The 18,666-nt window shown below is 36.1% G+C and overlaps 1 protein-coding gene and 1 long non-coding RNA gene across 4 annotated transcripts in view; both read left to right on the forward strand.

Annotated features, from left to right (window-relative positions):
- Positions 1 to 18,666, forward strand: part of LOC116731683 (glutamate receptor ionotropic, kainate 5-like) — a 207,830-nt gene that overhangs the window by 115,895 nt on the left and 73,269 nt on the right. The window contains exon 3 of one of the 2 annotated variants that reach the window (XM_032581498.1): positions 433 to 591. In XM_032581498.1, coding sequence (XP_032437389.1) covers positions 483 to 591 — 109 coding nt within the window. In that variant the 5' untranslated portion in view covers positions 433 to 482. Of the gene's footprint in view, positions 1 to 432; positions 592 to 18,666 lie in introns of those variants that run through there. The other variant, XM_032581499.1, reaches the window with a different exon arrangement.
- Positions 4,252 to 8,282, forward strand: LOC116731684 (uncharacterized). Of its 2 annotated transcripts, XR_004341606.1 has the most exons (5): positions 6,841 to 6,861; positions 6,991 to 7,335; positions 7,448 to 7,598; positions 7,736 to 7,790; positions 7,901 to 8,282. It is a non-coding gene; the product is annotated as an uncharacterized LOC116731684 (long non-coding RNA). The 2 variants fall into 2 exon arrangements; XR_004341605.1 differs by lacking the exons at positions 6,841 to 6,861; positions 6,991 to 7,335; positions 7,448 to 7,598 and adding an exon at positions 4,252 to 5,134 and having other exon boundaries at positions 7,681 to 7,790.

Raw genomic sequence — 18,666 nt, forward strand, 5'->3', positions numbered from 1 at the left:
TCAAACAGATATATTTAAATTCCTATCTTTGAAGAAAATTATCAAACAACTTTTTGTCCTGGCACTTAGCAAAGAGAAATGATAAAACTAAAAACCTTCTTCTGGCTTAATGTCAGATAGAGAGAAAAACTGTTATGTATTATTATGTGCAAAAAAATCAACAACTATCAACTGTGTGTTTTCCATTTTGACAATTTTTTACACCTTTTTTCCATTTTATCACCATTATCTGACATATAACTTATTTTTGTGAGTCAGGCTTGTGTGAAGTTTTTGACCGGATTCCTAGCAGCAAACATCCTTGTTAATAACCAACTCTGTTAAATAAAGTGGGTGACATCATTGCTTAAATAATACGTGACATGCCACAGTGCTAGCATATATGATATATATGAGTAATCAGTAGTAATGGCGCTTCCATTTGTCTTGAAGGTGGCGGTACAGGCAGCCAGCAGACCATTCTCCATGAGGAGCAGTGGAAGATGCCGGCTCTGCCAGCACTGCTGCTGTCGATTTATGTTGTCGTCCTGCTGCTGACTATGGCACCTCTCTTCTTCAGCCAGGCCAACACCCTATCTGCCGTCCGGATGGGTGAGTACAGCAACAAATGTTTGGTTTCAATAATGTCTTTATGCAAGCGGAACTTTTGAACAAAACTCTCCTCACTGCTAATTATTCAATCACAATTTTACATAAAAGGTCATAACTTTACTGATCACTCTTTATTGAGATGTATGCATAGAAATTCTTACTTTCTGTTTGAAGGAAGAAATTAGGGTTTATAGTTTGGAAAAGATTTATTGTTTTTATGTCAAATTAAAAGGTGGGATTGAATAGTAAGGTGTACTAGCAGTTAATAGGAGATTTCAGATGCAGGTGGTTAAACACTGTCTGGAGGTTGCATTGTTTTATGATCCAGCAAAACATGAGGAAAGATGTGGTATTAAAAATGGGCAATTTATATCTTGTTGCTTAAATCTGCAATCTGCATTATTGCATGCCTCTAAGGGTTTAATTAACAATGGGCACTGACTATACCTGTTAAAAAGCATTCTTCTGGGGGTACCGTGAAATACTGGTCCTGTGTGTTTGTGTCAGTGGTGCAATGCTTTGATGGCATCTCTTTTGGTAATTCTTTTGAGAGGTTTGCACTGGTAAAATCACCTAGGACAAAAGGGAACGCATCTGGGTGTTTTTATCCATGTCTGTCGTCAGCTTAGCTGACTGTTCATCTTTTGATGTGTAGGCATGTGGTGGTTTCCAGGACATGAAAGTACAGGTAAATGCCAGAACAACTGAGAACCTTCTGTGAATAAAAGGGTTTAGAGATTATTCAAAATGTTTGCAGGTAAGGGTTAAATGTCTCCTGTAACACTGCTGCATGAGAATATACAGAAAAAAATATCAAATCAATCTGACATAAGGGCTGCACAGTGGCGCAGTAGGTAGCACTGTTGCCTTGCAGCAAGATGGTCCTGGGTTCGATTCCCGGCCCAGGGTCTTTTTGCATGTTCTCCCTATGCGTGGGTTCTCTCCGGGTTCTCCGGCTTCCTCCCACAGTCCAAAAACATGACTGTCAGATTAATTGGTCTCTCTAAATTCTCCCTAGGTGTGAGTGTGTGTGTGTATGGTTGCCTGTCTCTGTGTTGCCCTGCAACAGACTGTCGATCTGTCCAGGGTGTACCCCGCCTCTCGCCCGAAACATTCGCTGAAGATAGACACCAGCACCCCTCCCAACCCCACTAGGGACAAGGGTGTTAGAAAATGGATGGATGGAATCTGATATAAAGCGATCACATAGCCAGATTCAAATTCTGGATTCAGTCTCAAGTCATCATTTTTAGACATTTACGTTAGTTTCAATTCCAGGTCGACTTTCTATTAAAAAAGCACAGAATTGGCTGAATGGTGGGAAATGGCGGAATGTACTGATCGGGGAAAAGGGACACTCTGCAGTTATTGTAGATCTAAATTGGGGGAAAACAGATTTCAGATTGCCTGGCAGAGCATATCTATGTCAGATTACTCAATTCATTGAGGGACTATTCATTAGGATTATTTGATTACCAAAATGTTTGATAGCTGCCATCTTGCTTTTCTCTCATCTTTTTAAATGGATTTTGCTGATAAAAATATGCATGTCCTCTGGATCACCTCTGAGTAGTCAACCCTCTTCTACTCATTATAGTTGTTCTATTTTGCCACTGGTGTATCCCTCCCATTTTGATTCCTCTCACACAAACACGGCTTTGTTTCTGTATTTAAAAATCCCTCATGGCCTCCCTTTGGTTTCTTCACTCGCTAGATTAATGCTTCTTTTTCTTGCTCCCTTCACATTTTGTTTTCAGTCCTTGTTGGATCATTTGCAAGAAGAAATAAACTCCAGCAGAACCAAATATGGTGTCTTCCTTTCACCGTTCCAGGATCTCTGGGGCCATGACCTTTTATTTCTCATCCTCACATCATCCAATGGTAGAAGATTAACTTTCATAAAAGCAGAGCCTTAATATTGAACTTAAATGTTCAGCACTCCTGCTCTCTGATAAGATCTTTCACCTGTTCTAATCCCAACCTTGTAACCTCATGTTCAAATCTCTTTTGCTTTTAACTGGAAGAGCTTTACAAAGACTGTCGGGCACTTACATACATGCTGCCATGGCAATCGGGTCACTCGGTTTGTCACGGCTCACCTTTCACTCTTCCTTTAATACAAGCTGAGTGGTAAACACTCACTCTGCTTCAGCTGACACATTATGTGTGTGGTATGGCTCTCTTTCTTGGAATTTTATCCATCTTCAGATGAGCTTCAGAAAATGAAGTGGAAACCAAAGGCTAACATTCACAGATAATATTACAGAGAAGTTGGACAAATCAACGTAGCCCTGGTGAAAATGTGGCCTTGTTTAATCAAGCACCATATATGAATAATCACATTTTTTTTTTTGGATAACACCTAGACATGATCACTAGCAGTATAATCAAGTAATTGGTTAAACAGAATGTCGCTCTGATCTGAACAATCTCAAGAACAGATGAGAATGTTAAAACATTTTTTAGTTTGAAGAAGGTTAAATGCCACAAAAATTCTAAAGTTAAATAAATCTGCAAAGGAACAAATATTTTTTCACAGCATTACATCTGTTTAGACTTTGTCATAATTGTGTAATCTAATAGAGTTTAATGTACCTCAGTTCACTGTCTCTATTCTTGTCTTTGTATTTATCTGAAATTTTACTTTCAGAAGACCATATTTATATTCTTATGCAAGAACAACTGTGACTAGACTTAAAATAAGAGTAAGAGCCTCACATATGCAGGATATTATGTGGTGTTTATTTCAGTGGGCAGTTAGAGGAATCTGATCTCAGAACAGATACAAACATAGCAGATTACATTTAGCTGTACATTAATAATACAAGATCTTTGAGTTTTTCACTCTCAAATCTAAAAAATATTTTGTCAGAATTTACGTATTGCTCCTTTGTTTCCAATGCATTTCTCTCATCAGGTGTAGAAAAATTTACTTTGGTCGCACTCCAATACTCTGAGCTTTGAGCAAAATTTCAAGGTTAATTACTCAGTGGGTGGAAAATCAAAAAAGGCTGTGTCAAAGTGTTTCAGTAATTGAAGGTCTCCTGTTGTGGTTTATGCTGGAAGCCAGATTTAGCTGATGTTATGGCAGGTAACCAAACATCAAGCAGTAACAAGGAGACATACTTATATTCACAAGATCGTCTTGGTTGCTAGGTAATGGTTTTGTTAACAAAAGTAGCAGTACACTCTAAAAACAGATGTGTTAAAAAATAACACAAAAAATGTGTTATTAAATTAAAAGCATATTTTGAGTTAATTTTACACATTGTGTGTTAAAATGAATATAATATGACACGCAGTATGTGTTGAATATTTATTTGAATATTTCAACACATAATTGTGTTAGTTTGTGTTTGTCAGGTACACAACCATGAATCTGATTAATCTGCCATTCAAATGGTAATTCATCTCAATAAATTTTCCTTTTAATTAATTTATTTCCTTTTAATTTATTTTTAAACTGTGGTTGTTAATTTAGGGTTGTGATGAGATTTAATAATTTTTAAAATGATGCAGAGGTATTTTTTGGGGGAGTAAATCAACACAATGATTGATTATCACTTTTCATTAAATTACTACTATTCTTACATAATTTTAATACATGGTTATTATTTTTTAATTTTTTATTATTTTATTATTTATTAATTTTTATTCATTTTTAATTTTTTAACATTTACAATAAATAACAATTATTACATATATTAATTAGAAAATATATTTGAGCAAAGAAAGTTGATCAAATCAAACATCAAAGAACAACCTCAAATCAGCACAAGTGGCCACCAGATGAAGGATCAAGTTTGGATTTTTATTCCCCGCACGGAGTAAGCAAACACATGCAGGAGGCAAATATGGAGATCTTATGAAATGCAACTTCGGTAAGTTTTAAATCTGTTTAAACACATAAATATAGTCTAGAATTTGAGGACTCAGTGGTTGGAAAAAACGTTATTTTTTTGTGCTTCTACAGGGTCTGCAAAGTTGTAACGTTAATTATCTCACTGTGGCACGTGAGATGGAGTCACTATTTTATCATTTGTTACAGTTGTCTTTTTTTGTTGTTTTTTTTGTCCAAAGTTTATTGAAGAGGGTAAAATTTTAAAATTAAATGTTAAAGGGAGCTTGTTGAAGCTTTGGAATAAATGTACAATACATGATGAATATTGCAGTGAGAATTTTTAGATGCAATGTAGACAAAAAATATAGATATAAAATATAGACAAAACGTATTTTTTTTAAATAACACCTTTAATTCATTTTCGGGAAAACATCTGTACATAAGTGTAATATTGTAAAATAATTTAGCTTTAAATTAAAATTGGAAGCCTTTGTAATCTAAAATGCCTGTTTTCCTGTAAACTGGAAGTTAACAGTTTACAATAAAGCTGTTAACTTTTCTGTAAGTAAACGTGTAAGTTAACGGTTCTGTAAATTCACTTTGGCAGTGAAGGAGACACTAACGGTTGGAGCTCTTAACGGAAGTTGATATTCGAGTGGAAGCGCCAGTCCTCCAGAGATGTCGGAAAGTCGGTCTGACACGGTAATATTTACTGTTGTTTTAACTCAAAAATTAAGATGGGCTGTTAGCGAACTACCTTAAAGCTCAGCTGACGAAAAAAACAAAAAACAAAACAGACATAGAAGTATTTGTAAGATGTTAGCCATGTTAGCACTTTCGAGTGGAACTGACGTTGAGTGTCATACCGGAGTTTTGATCAAGTAAAATGTATGTGGTTGTATTTAACGGCGTACTTCTAAATTAATTGAAATATTAAGATGGGCTGTTCGCGGACGTCCTTAAATTGAACTGCGGTAAAACTCCGGTGGCGAAAAAAACAAACAAAAAAACAACAACGTAGAAGTAATTGGAACGTTACTTGCTAACTAATCATAACTTCCATGGTAACGTTCCATAAAAAGTGTTTAGCATGATGCACGTGTGTACTGATGCAGCCGTGCTGAAATTTTTACATTAATTTCAACCGCAATGCTACCAGATTTAGTACATTCATTAAACATGACCTGTTGGCTAAAAACTAAAACATTGGATTAGTGGGCACTGTACACAAAAATGCAGCTCTTTATGCTAGTACTTAAAACATTCAAGCTAACAGGCTGTGAGATTTAATCTTTTATGCTAAAACTCATTGGTATACATAAAATCAACTACTGAAAAGTCACAGTAGAGTTCAGGAAAAGCTTGTTTTTGCATATGGTCTCAATTTAAATATTCTAATTGTATTTTTTGGTGTATTTATCTTTTCAGCTCTCATTTGACAATCAAGAAATGGCGAGAGTTCTTGTAACAACATTCAAAAATGAAAAAGAGACTTCGAAAAACATTTTCAGTGTTTCAACTGCCAGCAATCTTGTTGAGGAGATTCTTGCCAACCATTCTGGATTTTTGCTGGACAGGCTACAGAAATTTAATTCTGACTTCTTGGAGTACATTGATGTTGACATTAATGTTGAAATTAAGGACTTGGACAGATTCTACGTGTTTCTATCAACTGGAGGGCCCCTGGTAGAAGTGTCTCGTGAGGAGCAAATTCCAAACCAGGTACTATTTGTATTGGACAAATTAATATTACCTTAATGTTCTTATGTTGATATAATAAAAACACTTTTTAAAAAATACCTCATTTATTGTGAGTGACTCAGTTTCATTGCCATTTATTTGTGATTTCACAAATAAATTGTGAGAAATTGGTTGTGGTTGAAAAGTTTGCTAATTTAAACACAAACCAAATTTCTATTCCGTTATTAGGTTCTCTAAGGTTATTTTGATGATATTAAACATAACTGTTACTCTCTACAGCCCCATGCTAATTCAGGAGAAGACGGTCAGACCCATACAGGAGAAGACAGTGAGCCTCTAAAATCGCTCCTAATGAAAAAAGCACCACAAATCTTTGAGGAGTATGAAAACACAGGCTTCCTGTCAGGGAAGTCAAGAAAATGTATAGTGAAAATGTGCGTGGGAGACCTAGTTCAGAGGTGTGGTTAGTAAGTAGTATTTTTTGTTGACACTTTGCCATTTTTTTCTATAAATGTGGATTTTTACACTTTAACAGCCTCTGAACTGATGCATCTAAATGTGATATTTGAAATGTGATCTTTGTGTGAGTAACTTGAGCAAATGATTGAGAATAAGTTGTTTTATTTCCAGTTATCCTCTTAGTGGAGACAAGTTAGCCTTAGCGAAGAGCATCATTACCATCTTCCCATCTCTGAGTATCCAGGTGGGCTGGAGAAGGGGAGGGATTTGTAAGTAAAAAAGTGAAATAATATATTATTTTTCAATAGGGATCCAAAGTAACGGGTTCAGTTGCTTTTTTTTTTGGTATATTTCTTCAGAATTTGAAAAAATATATAGATTTTTTTTTTCTTTATCAGGAGCATTTCTATGATCCAGCATCCCACAGTGGATTCATTGAGATAAAATTGCGTAACCTTCGGCGGAATCTACAACAACATGAAAGACGCTACAGAAAGCGAAAAGTAACCAGTTACCCGGAGGATGCACAAACATCCAGTGCAACCGAGACCGAAAATGATAATACCATGAATGAATGGGTAACCTTGATCAAGAGATTGCGGCCCTCTTCGGAAAACCTTTCAGTAATAAAGTCTGGGATGGAAAAAACATTCACACAGCGCAGAGCATGGATTACAAGGGAATCGCCCACACTTGCAGAAATATTGCGTGAATATCCACGATTTATGGACATGCCGAGTCTGGTAGGTTTGTTCCTTTTCCTACCTGCTATTTGACTCAACCAACTATGTTATACTTGGAAATTTCTAAAAAAAAAAAATGTGGGTGTTTTTTTTTTTTTTTGCCTCGTTTTAGCTGGACTCAGAGTTTGGAAGGTTGACAGGTGAAAAGACAGACCTTTTCCTTCGTAGATGGGAGACCAACATCATGCCAAAACTTAGAGTTGTGGCTGCCATGGAACCTGGACTCAGCACTCTTTTGAGAGGATTTGAAAACATGACTGAAGGTATTTATGGTTGATGTACATTTACTGTGTATCACAGTAATAAGAAGATGTTTTTAATGTTTTGGTTTTTGTTCACTTTCAGAGGAGGCTTGTTACAGAACACTCGTGGTACTAACACACCTTCTGCCCCCTGTTAGTGGAAGACAATGTAGCGTCAAGGATACAATAACACACCTTCTAGATTTTGTGCCGGTAGGTGTTTATCCTTTGACAAATATTATTTTAAACAGAAATTACATTGAATTCCTGATTATTTCACCAACAAATGTGTTTTGTTTTATTTCTTAATTTTTGTTTCTAAGACTGGAACAAGAATAGCATCCCTCTGCAATGATTCTGCTACTTCATCAACAAACCATCAGCCCCAGCTCATCTGCATCAGTAATCTGCGGTCGTCAAAGCAGTATGTCATCGTTGCAAAAAATGACAAAGTCACCATCCCCCTGGACGATGGACTCACATGTGCTGTGGACAAGCTTTTTAAGCTGTACTGGGTGTTTAACTTGTGTTATCCATCCCAACTCGGACCTGTCTTTACATTTTTTGAGTACATCTATGATCTTCCATTCTCCACACAAAGAAAAACAAGGGTGATTGAATTGATTGCACAACTTAAAGCTTGTAAATGAAATGTATTGTTGTCCAAAATGTAGACAAACTGGTTTCAAAGAGGTGAAAAATCTCCTATGGCACCTCTGTGAAATACACTGCTTATCAGATGGACAGAATATAAAAATTAGATGTGCTCAGGAAAATTGTCCAAGAACATATTATAACTTGAATTCATTTACTAGGCATCTACACAGAGTACATTTTAAGATGGGTACAAAAGATATGCCTGTTGTGCAATCCTTGTTCCCAAGCGAGGGTTCAAACAGTGGAGAACAAACTCATACTGATAATTTGGATACACCCAATATTATGGTTGCAGCTCCACAATCAGAAAATTACATTGAGCTCAGTAATTGTGCAGCATCTTTTGTTTCCCAGATGTATTCATCTTCAAATGTAACTTTTTCTGATGTCATGAAAAATGTGAACTGTGCAAAGGAGCTAATTACTAGAACTGTAGACAGGTTGCAGCAATCAACTACAACTTTGTTGAATAGTTTGCAAGTACCTGGTGACAGTGATACTTTGATGAAAGAGTTTGAAGATGCCAAGCACATATTTGATGATCTTGACACACAATATAAAATAAAAAAATGTTTTGCGAAGTTTTCACTTGTCAAACCAAAGGAAATATTTTTAGGTCACAGATCTGATACAGCAAGAAAAAATGGTCAAATAAACCAAGTTTTAGTCGCAGACACATTCCAGTATCCAAGGATAATGGCTCGTTTTGGACCTCTGTCTAAACTTTGGTGCATGCGATTTGAAGCAAAGCATAATCCATTCAAAAGACTTGCACATGTTATGTGCAACTTTAAAAACGTTTCAAAGACATTGGCTTTCAAACACCAGGTACAACAAATGTATCACTATAAACGTTGCTCTCTCATCTCTAAGAAAGTCAGTGTGACCAATGCCTATCTTGTCATTCTGGGGTCACTGGACAAATCTGAGCTCTTGTTAAATCAGTTAATGTTAGCTCTAAAAACTGACATGTCTTTAGCTACGAAAATATATCTGTCTCACAGTCTTAATGTGTATAGTCAAATCTACATAACTGGCTCCATTTTGTCATTGAGAGCAGATTACCGAAAAGAACCTGTATTTGGTGAAGTTGTTCATTTTCTGGCACATAATGACTCCATTTTTATCTTTGTTCAAATACTAAATGTAATATACTTTGATGATCATTTTTATGCATATGTAGTACAAAAAACTAGTGATTATGAATTGATCACGCTTGCAGATATTTGTGATTTCCATCCTTTAGATGTTATGACGAGTTTTGGTAACAGAAAGCTGTATGTGGCACCAAGATACAAAATATTGTATTTTGATCCATGATTGTTCGGTATTGAAAATGGAAGTTTAAATTTGAGTGGGATTGAAAATCTCACGAATGTTGAAAGGGACAGGAATTTATTTTCATTTCTTTTTCATGATGTTTGTCATTATTTTCATCCATGTTCTCTTTTGCACATGTTATTGTATTTAAAAGTGCTATTTTGTTAGCTTGGTGATTTCAATTTCTATTTTAATTTTTTAATATTTGAACTATAAATTGTAGCTGTGTCAACTTTGCTATTTGCATGATTGTAATAAAAAAAACTCTAATATCCACAATTTGAAAAGTCAATTTTTATAAGCTCTAATCTATAAAAAGTACATTCTACACATTTGTGTTTCAAAATAACACATCTTGACACATATTTTGTGTTGATTTAAGTGACACAATACTTGTGTTAAAATGACAGACACAAAAATTGTGTTACAAATAACACGTCATGTGTTGTCCTTGAGCTGATGCGGCACGTGTTAAAATTTAACACATCATGCGTTGTTTTTAACACATCTGTTCTAAGAGAGTAGGCACGTGTTTATTATTTTCAGATTTTATATATCTTTTAGGTGCTTTTATATTTTCACGTGCAGTATCATGCATAAATCTTGAGTCTGCCATTATATTGTTTTGCTGATAAGAATCCAGACTTTTCTGTAATCTCTTTCTGTAATTGTTTAAAATGGTCTAGATCAATTGTTCCCTTTAGTGTCTGACAGAGTTTTAGAGGGTATTTGTGGAGACCTTAGTACTTTTCAGTCCGGTAGTTGGCTATTGGGAGAGGATGTTTTGTTTGTTAAGATTCTTGGCACTAATCTATGAATCACTCAAGCACAAAAGGATTCATTGAACTGCAACAGAAAAGACGGACTACTGTTGTCAGCACATAGCAGATAACTTCACTAAAAAACAATTTTCTAAACTGGGCTTTTAGCATTCCACTTTCCCTTTTAGAGGAATTCATAAACAAATATCCAAAATAACACTGGCAAAAAAGTGATTATCAAATTTGTAATGTTTTTTATAACATTTAGGAATTGATATTTTGATTCTTACCGACATATAAAAACTGACAGAACAGAGGTGAATAGATAATCATTTGGTTTAAAATCACCCTTATATTTTATTCTTGGTAGTATAAAATTGGGTTAAACTATTTTCCTTTTTTACAGCTGCTGTGAAGTCTTCTGCATTTATAGTTTTCAAACTACCAGCCTGACTTTCAACACAATAAGTTCAAATGAAGTAAAGTTATCTTACTTTTAGGGAAAAATTACTTGCCCATAATCTTAGCAATCAGTATTTCAGTAGTTGTGTTTCAGTTACTTTTTGCATTTTGTGCTGTACAACAAACAGTGTACTAAAATATATTTTTAATTCTAAAATTTGGTCTCGGCCTTGGTCTCAGAAGAATTGGCCTTGTCTCCAACACTGGTGTTGACCATTAAATTAGGCCATGTATAGTCTTTGTCTTTGATTCAGTATAATAAACAGACTTCAGCAAGATATTGAAAAACAACATTTTTAACATATCTAGTATTGGACAATACTATATATGTTAAACAGAACATATCTAGTATTTTGATCTTTAGAAATTTCATCTTTACATAAACCTTTGATGAATATACATGTTAGTTGAGTACGATGGTTAAAGCCGACTTTTTTGAGAAACTCCGAAATTGACTGCAAATGACAGTTCACAAATTCCTAATATTTAGGTATCTCGAAACACTACATCTGAAAATACCATCCATGCCATACAAAGAGCATACTGAGTGATTTCCTCCACTCTGACATTTTTTAATAGCCTGTGGGTTTTCATCAAATCCGCATGTTATAGCTAATTTGTGGCAACAAACCACTAAAAGACATTGACCGGCACACACTACAAACAGCAACATACCATCTACTAATTAATCACTGATGCACAATTTCATTGTCATGTAGAGAAATGACCCAGATTAAATCAGAGACGGGTCCTATAATTAGTGGAACTGTGTGTTTATGTTGCAGGTCTCCGACCGTGCTGCTGCACCAGCTAACAGATCAATAGGTGTCTGTGCCAATTAGCGTTCAGAGAAACAGGAGTCTCCATTATCACAGTTGCAGTTGTCACTGAGCTGTTGATTTAGACAGTGCATTCACCATATACGAAGATAAACCTATTGACAGGATATCCACAGTGACCTGCAAAAGAGTTCACACAACTCAACTACAAAACTTAAATGTATTTCAGCACTATTTCATGTGACACAGAAACACAAGGTAGCACATCGATTTTGAAGCGGAAGTAAAGGCATACATTGTTTTTAATAATGTTCAATAATAGATTTTCGCACAATTACCGGCTAAGTCCTTTAGGATGTGTGTTGACCAGCTTTGGGAACCCAGAACATCTTGAAAATTAGCTTAAGTTAAGTCAGACTGACTGAAAGTTCAGTTTGTTTAGGGAGATATGAATGTGTAATCAAAGTCTAGGTCATTAAAGTTGCAATTTGAATGTATATGTGAATGCCAAGCAGATGGGGCAACCACCTCAAAAGCAGGAAGGGGATTAACATGCAGTGCATTGTGGGTAAATACAACCAAAGCAGCACTGGTGGGTAGAGATCTGGTATTTTTTCTACTATGTATATTACATGCTGAATCAAAAATAAGACCACGATAGTAAGCTCTACAGGAATTTGATAGTAAGTGAAAAAATGAACAGATTAAGATAAGTTGGTTACTGGAAGTAATCATTCCAAAGCCCTCACAGACATTAATCATTGTTGAGAATAAGAAATTATTTTACTCAAAGTCACAGGGCTGGGTGGCAGGGCTTACACATAGCTAGATAAAATTCAGAATAAGAATTTATTTTGAATAAAGGGGGAACCTCTTTGCTTACTCCCTAAAGGAGAATAACTACTCCAGTGTCACATTTCTCCACGTAAATAAAATTTTGTGACAGAAAAGTTAGAAAAAATTCAATATATCTGTAGAAACATAAACTTGTGGTGATACACTCTTAGAAACATGAGTGAAAAGCCATCCCGTCTGACTCCAAGAGAGCACTGGCCACCAGAGGATTGCAGCAGCACTGTCATCCTAACTGCAGGCCAGCGGTGCAATCTGTTGTTTTTATTCATCTTTTTGTCCTGTCTTGTTGAATCTGTCGGGCTAACTGTAGCCTCCAGAGTCCGTACTTCTACTCTCATAACAGGTATTGTCAACAATATGAATCTCAGTAGGAGGATGTGACAATAAAACCTGCTAGTCAATTTTTACAGAAGGTACGCTGCCTCCAGGGGTTAAATAAAATCAGTCTGCAGCACTCCTTTTGCCTTGATAAAAGGAGTTATTTTATCATGTCTTGGGGTAAATTGTGGGTCTGTCACTTTGACTTGATCTAAACAGTCTTGTTTTATAAAAACAACACGAGGCTTCTGTACCACCAGGGAGGAAGAAGGGAGTGAATATGTTTTGTCAACAGGATAAGAAGTGAAGTTCAAACAACATTAGTTCATATTGAATTTGGAGGAATCTTGTTTTGCTCCTCGATGAATGTAAGCTTTGCTTTCAGAAGGAAATATGTGGAAAATACAAAGAGAACTGCGTTTTCACCACTAGGTGCAACAAATGGGGATATGGAAGCAATAGGGGAATCCTAGTAACTGAAGAAATACTGGCACAGTGCAAAAAAATACATTCAATTCCAAGAACATAAAAAAAAAACAAGTTCGATATTTTTACACTCAGTTATGTTTTTCATCTTTTGAGGTCTGAATAGGAGGGGGAAATGCATTGATGTTGGTAGAGCTGGTGCTGTATCCACAAAATGACTGCGATTTATCACACGGGAAATTGCCCATGTCAAAGTAAAGTGTTTTTGGGGAGATGGAAATACCGAATTTATCATTTAGTCTGACCGCTTCAATAACTCTCATCCTTTGGCAAATAAAATATATTTTTCCAAGTCTGATACTGTATGTGCCATATGTGAACAAAGGGGATTTAATCAGATTTTGTAGCTTCTTGGACACAAGTCTGCCAGTCATAGTTTGGACATATTCATCTATCTTGTTACCAAAATGATATATGTATCACCTTGAGTTAAACCAAGATGATATGTTTATCTTCTTGGTGACATTGTCATTTTTACTGCTGGTTGATGTTGCACCTAGTTTTTCATGCTAGGTCTTAGTTGTGTGTCCCCATTTTTATTGTTTTGTTCTGCTGTCTGCTGTCTTATAGATGTACAGTACAGACCAAAAGTTGAATTCAATGAGAAAGTGTGTCCAAACTTTTGGTCTGTACTGTATATATGTGCAGTCTGCCTTCTATCATCTGAAGAACATTTCCAGGATTAAAGGACCGATGTCCAACCCTACTATTCAAGTTTTCTGGTTCATTCCCAGAAACAGAACCAAACATAGACAAGCAGCATTCACTTTCTATGCTCCGCTAATCTGGAACAAACTTCCAGAAAAGTGCAAAACAGCCAAAACACTGAGTTTCTTTAAATCAAGCTTAGAGTGGTCTCTGATTCATAACTTGAAAATATATTAATATACTTGATGTACATTTGCTTGATTATTTTGATCATGTCATTTGACAAAATGTAATGTTTGTTGCTATTTCATAATTAAGTTTTTATGGTTTAACTTTGAACTGCCATGTTGCTGAAATGTTTTATACAGATAAACTTGACTTGACCTGTTTCTTAGGTGCCAAGATAGATTATTTTATATTTTAAGTTCAAAATTGTTAAAATCAGACCAAACTATTCAGACTATGTGTTTCACCACAGTTGTTTGCTCTCCTTTAGGACTAATGAACTATTGATTATTTACCTAAACAGTTTGCTTCATTTGGACAGGTATGATAGTTTAGCAGAACTCTGGCACATACCAAATAAACAAAATCTAGTTCCTCTGAAAACAGATATCAGTCCACTTGCCAGTAAACCTTGATGTAGTTGAGTTAAAAAGTGAGGAAGCAAACAAACTAGCTGCAAACCAAAAAGATGAGAAACTACAGAGAGGAAGCACCATATTACAATAACCCGCTCTGCAAAATGTCCAGTAGCTTTCTGTCTCGCCTACTTCTCATTCTGGGCAGCTTTTTGTGATAGAGTCTCAAAGTGCATCTGCAGTTGTAAGAACTGCATGTTGCTGTCCAGGCGGTTTCTTTCCCTTTCAAAAGTGTGGTGTAAAATTGAGTTAAACCAAATAATGATGTGAATTTTTTTGGCACTACTTGCCCAACTGAAGTAGTGCAAGTTCCCCAGACTATCCTGGTGTGAAAGCACCTTAAGAAGAAACTGGAAATTTTAAATTGAGCAGAAATAGACACAAATGCCCAAAACATAGAGTTGGCTTGTATGATGACACCTTCTTTTTCATGATCTGCTGCATTTTGTGCAGCTCGGTCATCTAAGTGTGGACTTGTCACAACATATATACAGCACTAGAACCTAAAGCAAATCTTCAACTCTTTAATAACCTAAGGGTGAAGTGTTTTGTTCAGACAGGGAATTTAGAATGACTAAACTATGTAACTTAAACTACATATTCAACAGAAATTCTGATTATCAGAAGGTTTAAATCGTTCAATTTCTTGCACACTTTTCAATAGAAATATGTACTGAAAAGACAAGTCCGAGCTTTTTTTCCACAAAATCTCCTAAATTCTAAAGGCAAACTAAACTTTGTGCCTTATTTTGTTTCACTTTCTTCCCATACTTGCACAAGTACAATACCTTAGGCAGAAAAATGTATCTTCTGAAAAGCATATTCATAAGAATTGAGAACTCCCTGCACACCTTTCATTATAATGGATGATAATGGTCCTGCACTGCTCTTCTCCCACACTTTTTATTCATGCTTTTTCTGTCTCCCACTGGTAGCCTGTTAACGAGCACCAGTGAGCTAGAAATAATAACCAGTGACTGTGCTTCTCACATTACTGAAAAACAATGAGGCAGGAGACTGACTGCACTCCAAAACCTTAAGGATAGAGTTCAAGTGCTTGACCTTTCTCTGATTGCTTGTTTTCTGCTTTGTCTGTCTCTCCAGTAGTTCTAACTGGCTGCAGTGTATGTATTTATGTTGTAGGAACATGAATCCATTTCCGGTCACATAGTGATGACTTGCCGGAAAAGTAAAAAAAAAAGTCCCTTTAATAACGCATTGAATTTTAAAGACTTTGAGGTTATCTCTTGAGTTGTTTGAGTGCTGATGTGGATGTGGTCTCAGTGACCGAAGAAAGAATTGGGTACTCTGTAAACAGAGATAGTGTCTCAACACTGTTGTACTTCTTAAAGAGAATTTTTTATCTGTCGGTTCATCTTCAACCTCTTCTTTTTTTTATTCCCTCTTCCTTTGCGAAGTGTGCAATTTTCTGAAAGAAAAGTACTGAACTTTTCTATTGAGCTCCTTGTTGGTCTTTAACAAATGCCATCAAGAATATCTTGCGGTCGGAAAGTAAGTCTCAAAACTCTGAGATTTCTGTAAGAATACCACTGTATCAGAAAAAGTTATTCTTCATTTAAAACATTTAGATCAAGCAGAATTTTTTAACAAACACTCACCAGGCATGTTAATATGTCCATCTCGCCAACATCAGGTCAGATCTCCGATATGCACCACAAATCTAGAACAAACTTCTGAAAATTGTTAAACAGCCGAAACATCGAGTTCCTTTTAAATCAAGTCTAAAACCCCACCTGTTTAGAGTTGTTTTTTAAACATTATAAATAAAATATCTGCAATTTGCTGTGTAATGATTGCACTTGACAATTATTGACTGTGTTCTATATCTTTGTATTTTCTCTGTGTGTCTGTTTTTATGATATAAAGCACTTTGAACTGCTTTGTTGCTGAAATGTGCTGTACAAGTAAACTTGATTGATTGATTTGAACTTTAGAACTGACATAATTTTTTGCAGCAATAATTCACTGAGGTGTTGGAAAAATTTCTCATAGATTTATGTCCATATTGATATGGCAGATTTATAAGCTGCACAGAAACAATGTAAATTTTTCTTCCCACTACATTGCAGATATGCTGTCTTAGTCTCTTAGTGACTGTGGAGGCCAAAATGGTATATAGTGGTTGTAAGAGAGCTCAGCCTCCTAACAGGCAGTCTGCTCTGATCTGTCTTGTAAAGAATCAGTGATTTTGCTTCAGTCCCGTTGATAGTTCAGCTGAATACCAAGCTAGCAGTAAGAGTCCACTATCTCAATGTCAGTACCCTGAATGTTCACTGGTGTCAGTGTGGTGGGTCTGGATCTGTGGAACCAGTTCCTTTGTTTTCCCCATTTTGATCAAAAGGTAGTTCTGCTGCCACTCGTCTGAAAAGTTCATTGCCTGTACTCTGAGTCAGCTTCCTTTTCCACCATGGCAGAAAATCACACATCACTCCAGGCTTAGCTTCTCATCCTGGATTTGACAGTAAGTTTTATAATTCATTTTAAGATTTTAATCTTCACTTTTAGGGCCATATCTGGTTACAGCCCCCCTGTATATTAATGACCTGCTGGAACCCCATTCGAGTACTGATGTCCGCTTGTCAGAATTTATTGTATTCTCATTCACTCGATTTAAAACTCATGGAGATTGCATGTTTCAGGCAGCTGCACCAAGATGGCGTAAGTCACTCCTGCTGTCCTTTCATTTTACTCATTCCATTGTCTCTTTTAAAAAGCAACTGAAGACATTGTTGTATAGAAACACTTTTAATTAATGAACTTGATGCTTTATTTTGTGTCACTGTGTTTTGTCTATTTTTTAGGCTGTTTCACCCGTGAAGCACTTCATAATTTTCATCTGTGAAAGTTGCTGTATAACTGAAATTTACTTATCACTTATTACTGACTTATCAAAGAACTTCTGAAGATGACAGCCTGGGGAGTCGATGGAGAAGTTTGCAGCGTAGATGGTGAAGAGGAAAGTTTTGAGTCACTTATTACATTTTTACACATGGTAGTCAAGTAGGCAGCTAATTATGGCACCGACTCTTGTCAAGTGGTTTTCAGAACTGCCATTGCCGAGGCTGTGGCTCATGATTTGTCATGACCAGAATAAAGGTTTTTCCATGATGACTTATATTCTGCCAGAGTTTGTTTTCTAAGGCTGCAAGAATTAAGGCATTATATTTTTGTCATTCAAGCACTCACTGGTGGTGTCTTTTGCTGATATTTATATTATTTGAAAATTAAAGCTGACTTTGGTTGCAGATCTCTTTGACAGCTCATCTTTCTGTACACCTTAGAGTTGTGGGTCCTTTTGTTCCTTATGGGTGTGGGTTTCATTAGGTTCTCAAAAAACAAAGTGTTAGTCAGGAGTTCATACCAAGTCTATTTTCTGTACTCAAGGAATTTTCCCAGGCACATGAGAAAACTCAGCATGAACCATCTGGCTTTCTTTGAATTCCCCTGAACTGGTTAAAACCCACAACAGTCCTTTAGAGGAAGGACAAGATAAATTGCCTGCCGCTTCACTCCAAGAGTCGTTAATTATTCAAGAAACACAAATCAAATCCAGAACAAATGCCTGAGCTGCAGACTTCCTCCTTGTTATTGAGATACAGCAGCGTAGTTGCTTGATGTTTAGTTGTTTTTCTGGCAGGCCTCTCTCCCACGGTGTTACAGCTAAATGTCCACTGGATCTGTGAAAAATAAAAAATAAATAATCATTTCTAAAAGTATTTTGTTTGAAATTTGTTTTTCTGTTTGACAGTGCCTTAACTGATACAACCAAGTCATTTGCACAACTTTACATGCTTAAATAAATAAAAAAAATGTCTTTGCATTTTGGGTATGTTGTCTATGTAGTGAAAAAACGGGTCACATTTTTTGCATTTCCATCTGCTATCTGTGAGTGCTCTCATCCTTTGCATCTGCCCACTCCTGAAACACACACTCACGGGTTCAACATGCAAAGCAGACAAGTCAGTGGGGAGGGTGTAACCAAAATAAACATGGCAGGTGTTACTGTACACAGCCAGCGGGTACTTCTTACTTTAATGTTTCTAGTAGTAGGAAGCTTGACGATGATGAGTGGGTTTTACACGCTGCAGCTTTACATAGTTTCTTACTCTACTCTATTTGTTCAGATGCACAGAGCAGTATT

Source organism: Xiphophorus hellerii, chromosome 13, assembly GCF_003331165.1.
Source record: "Xiphophorus hellerii strain 12219 chromosome 13, Xiphophorus_hellerii-4.1, whole genome shotgun sequence".
Taxonomy (NCBI): Eukaryota; Metazoa; Chordata; class Actinopteri; order Cyprinodontiformes; family Poeciliidae; genus Xiphophorus; species Xiphophorus hellerii.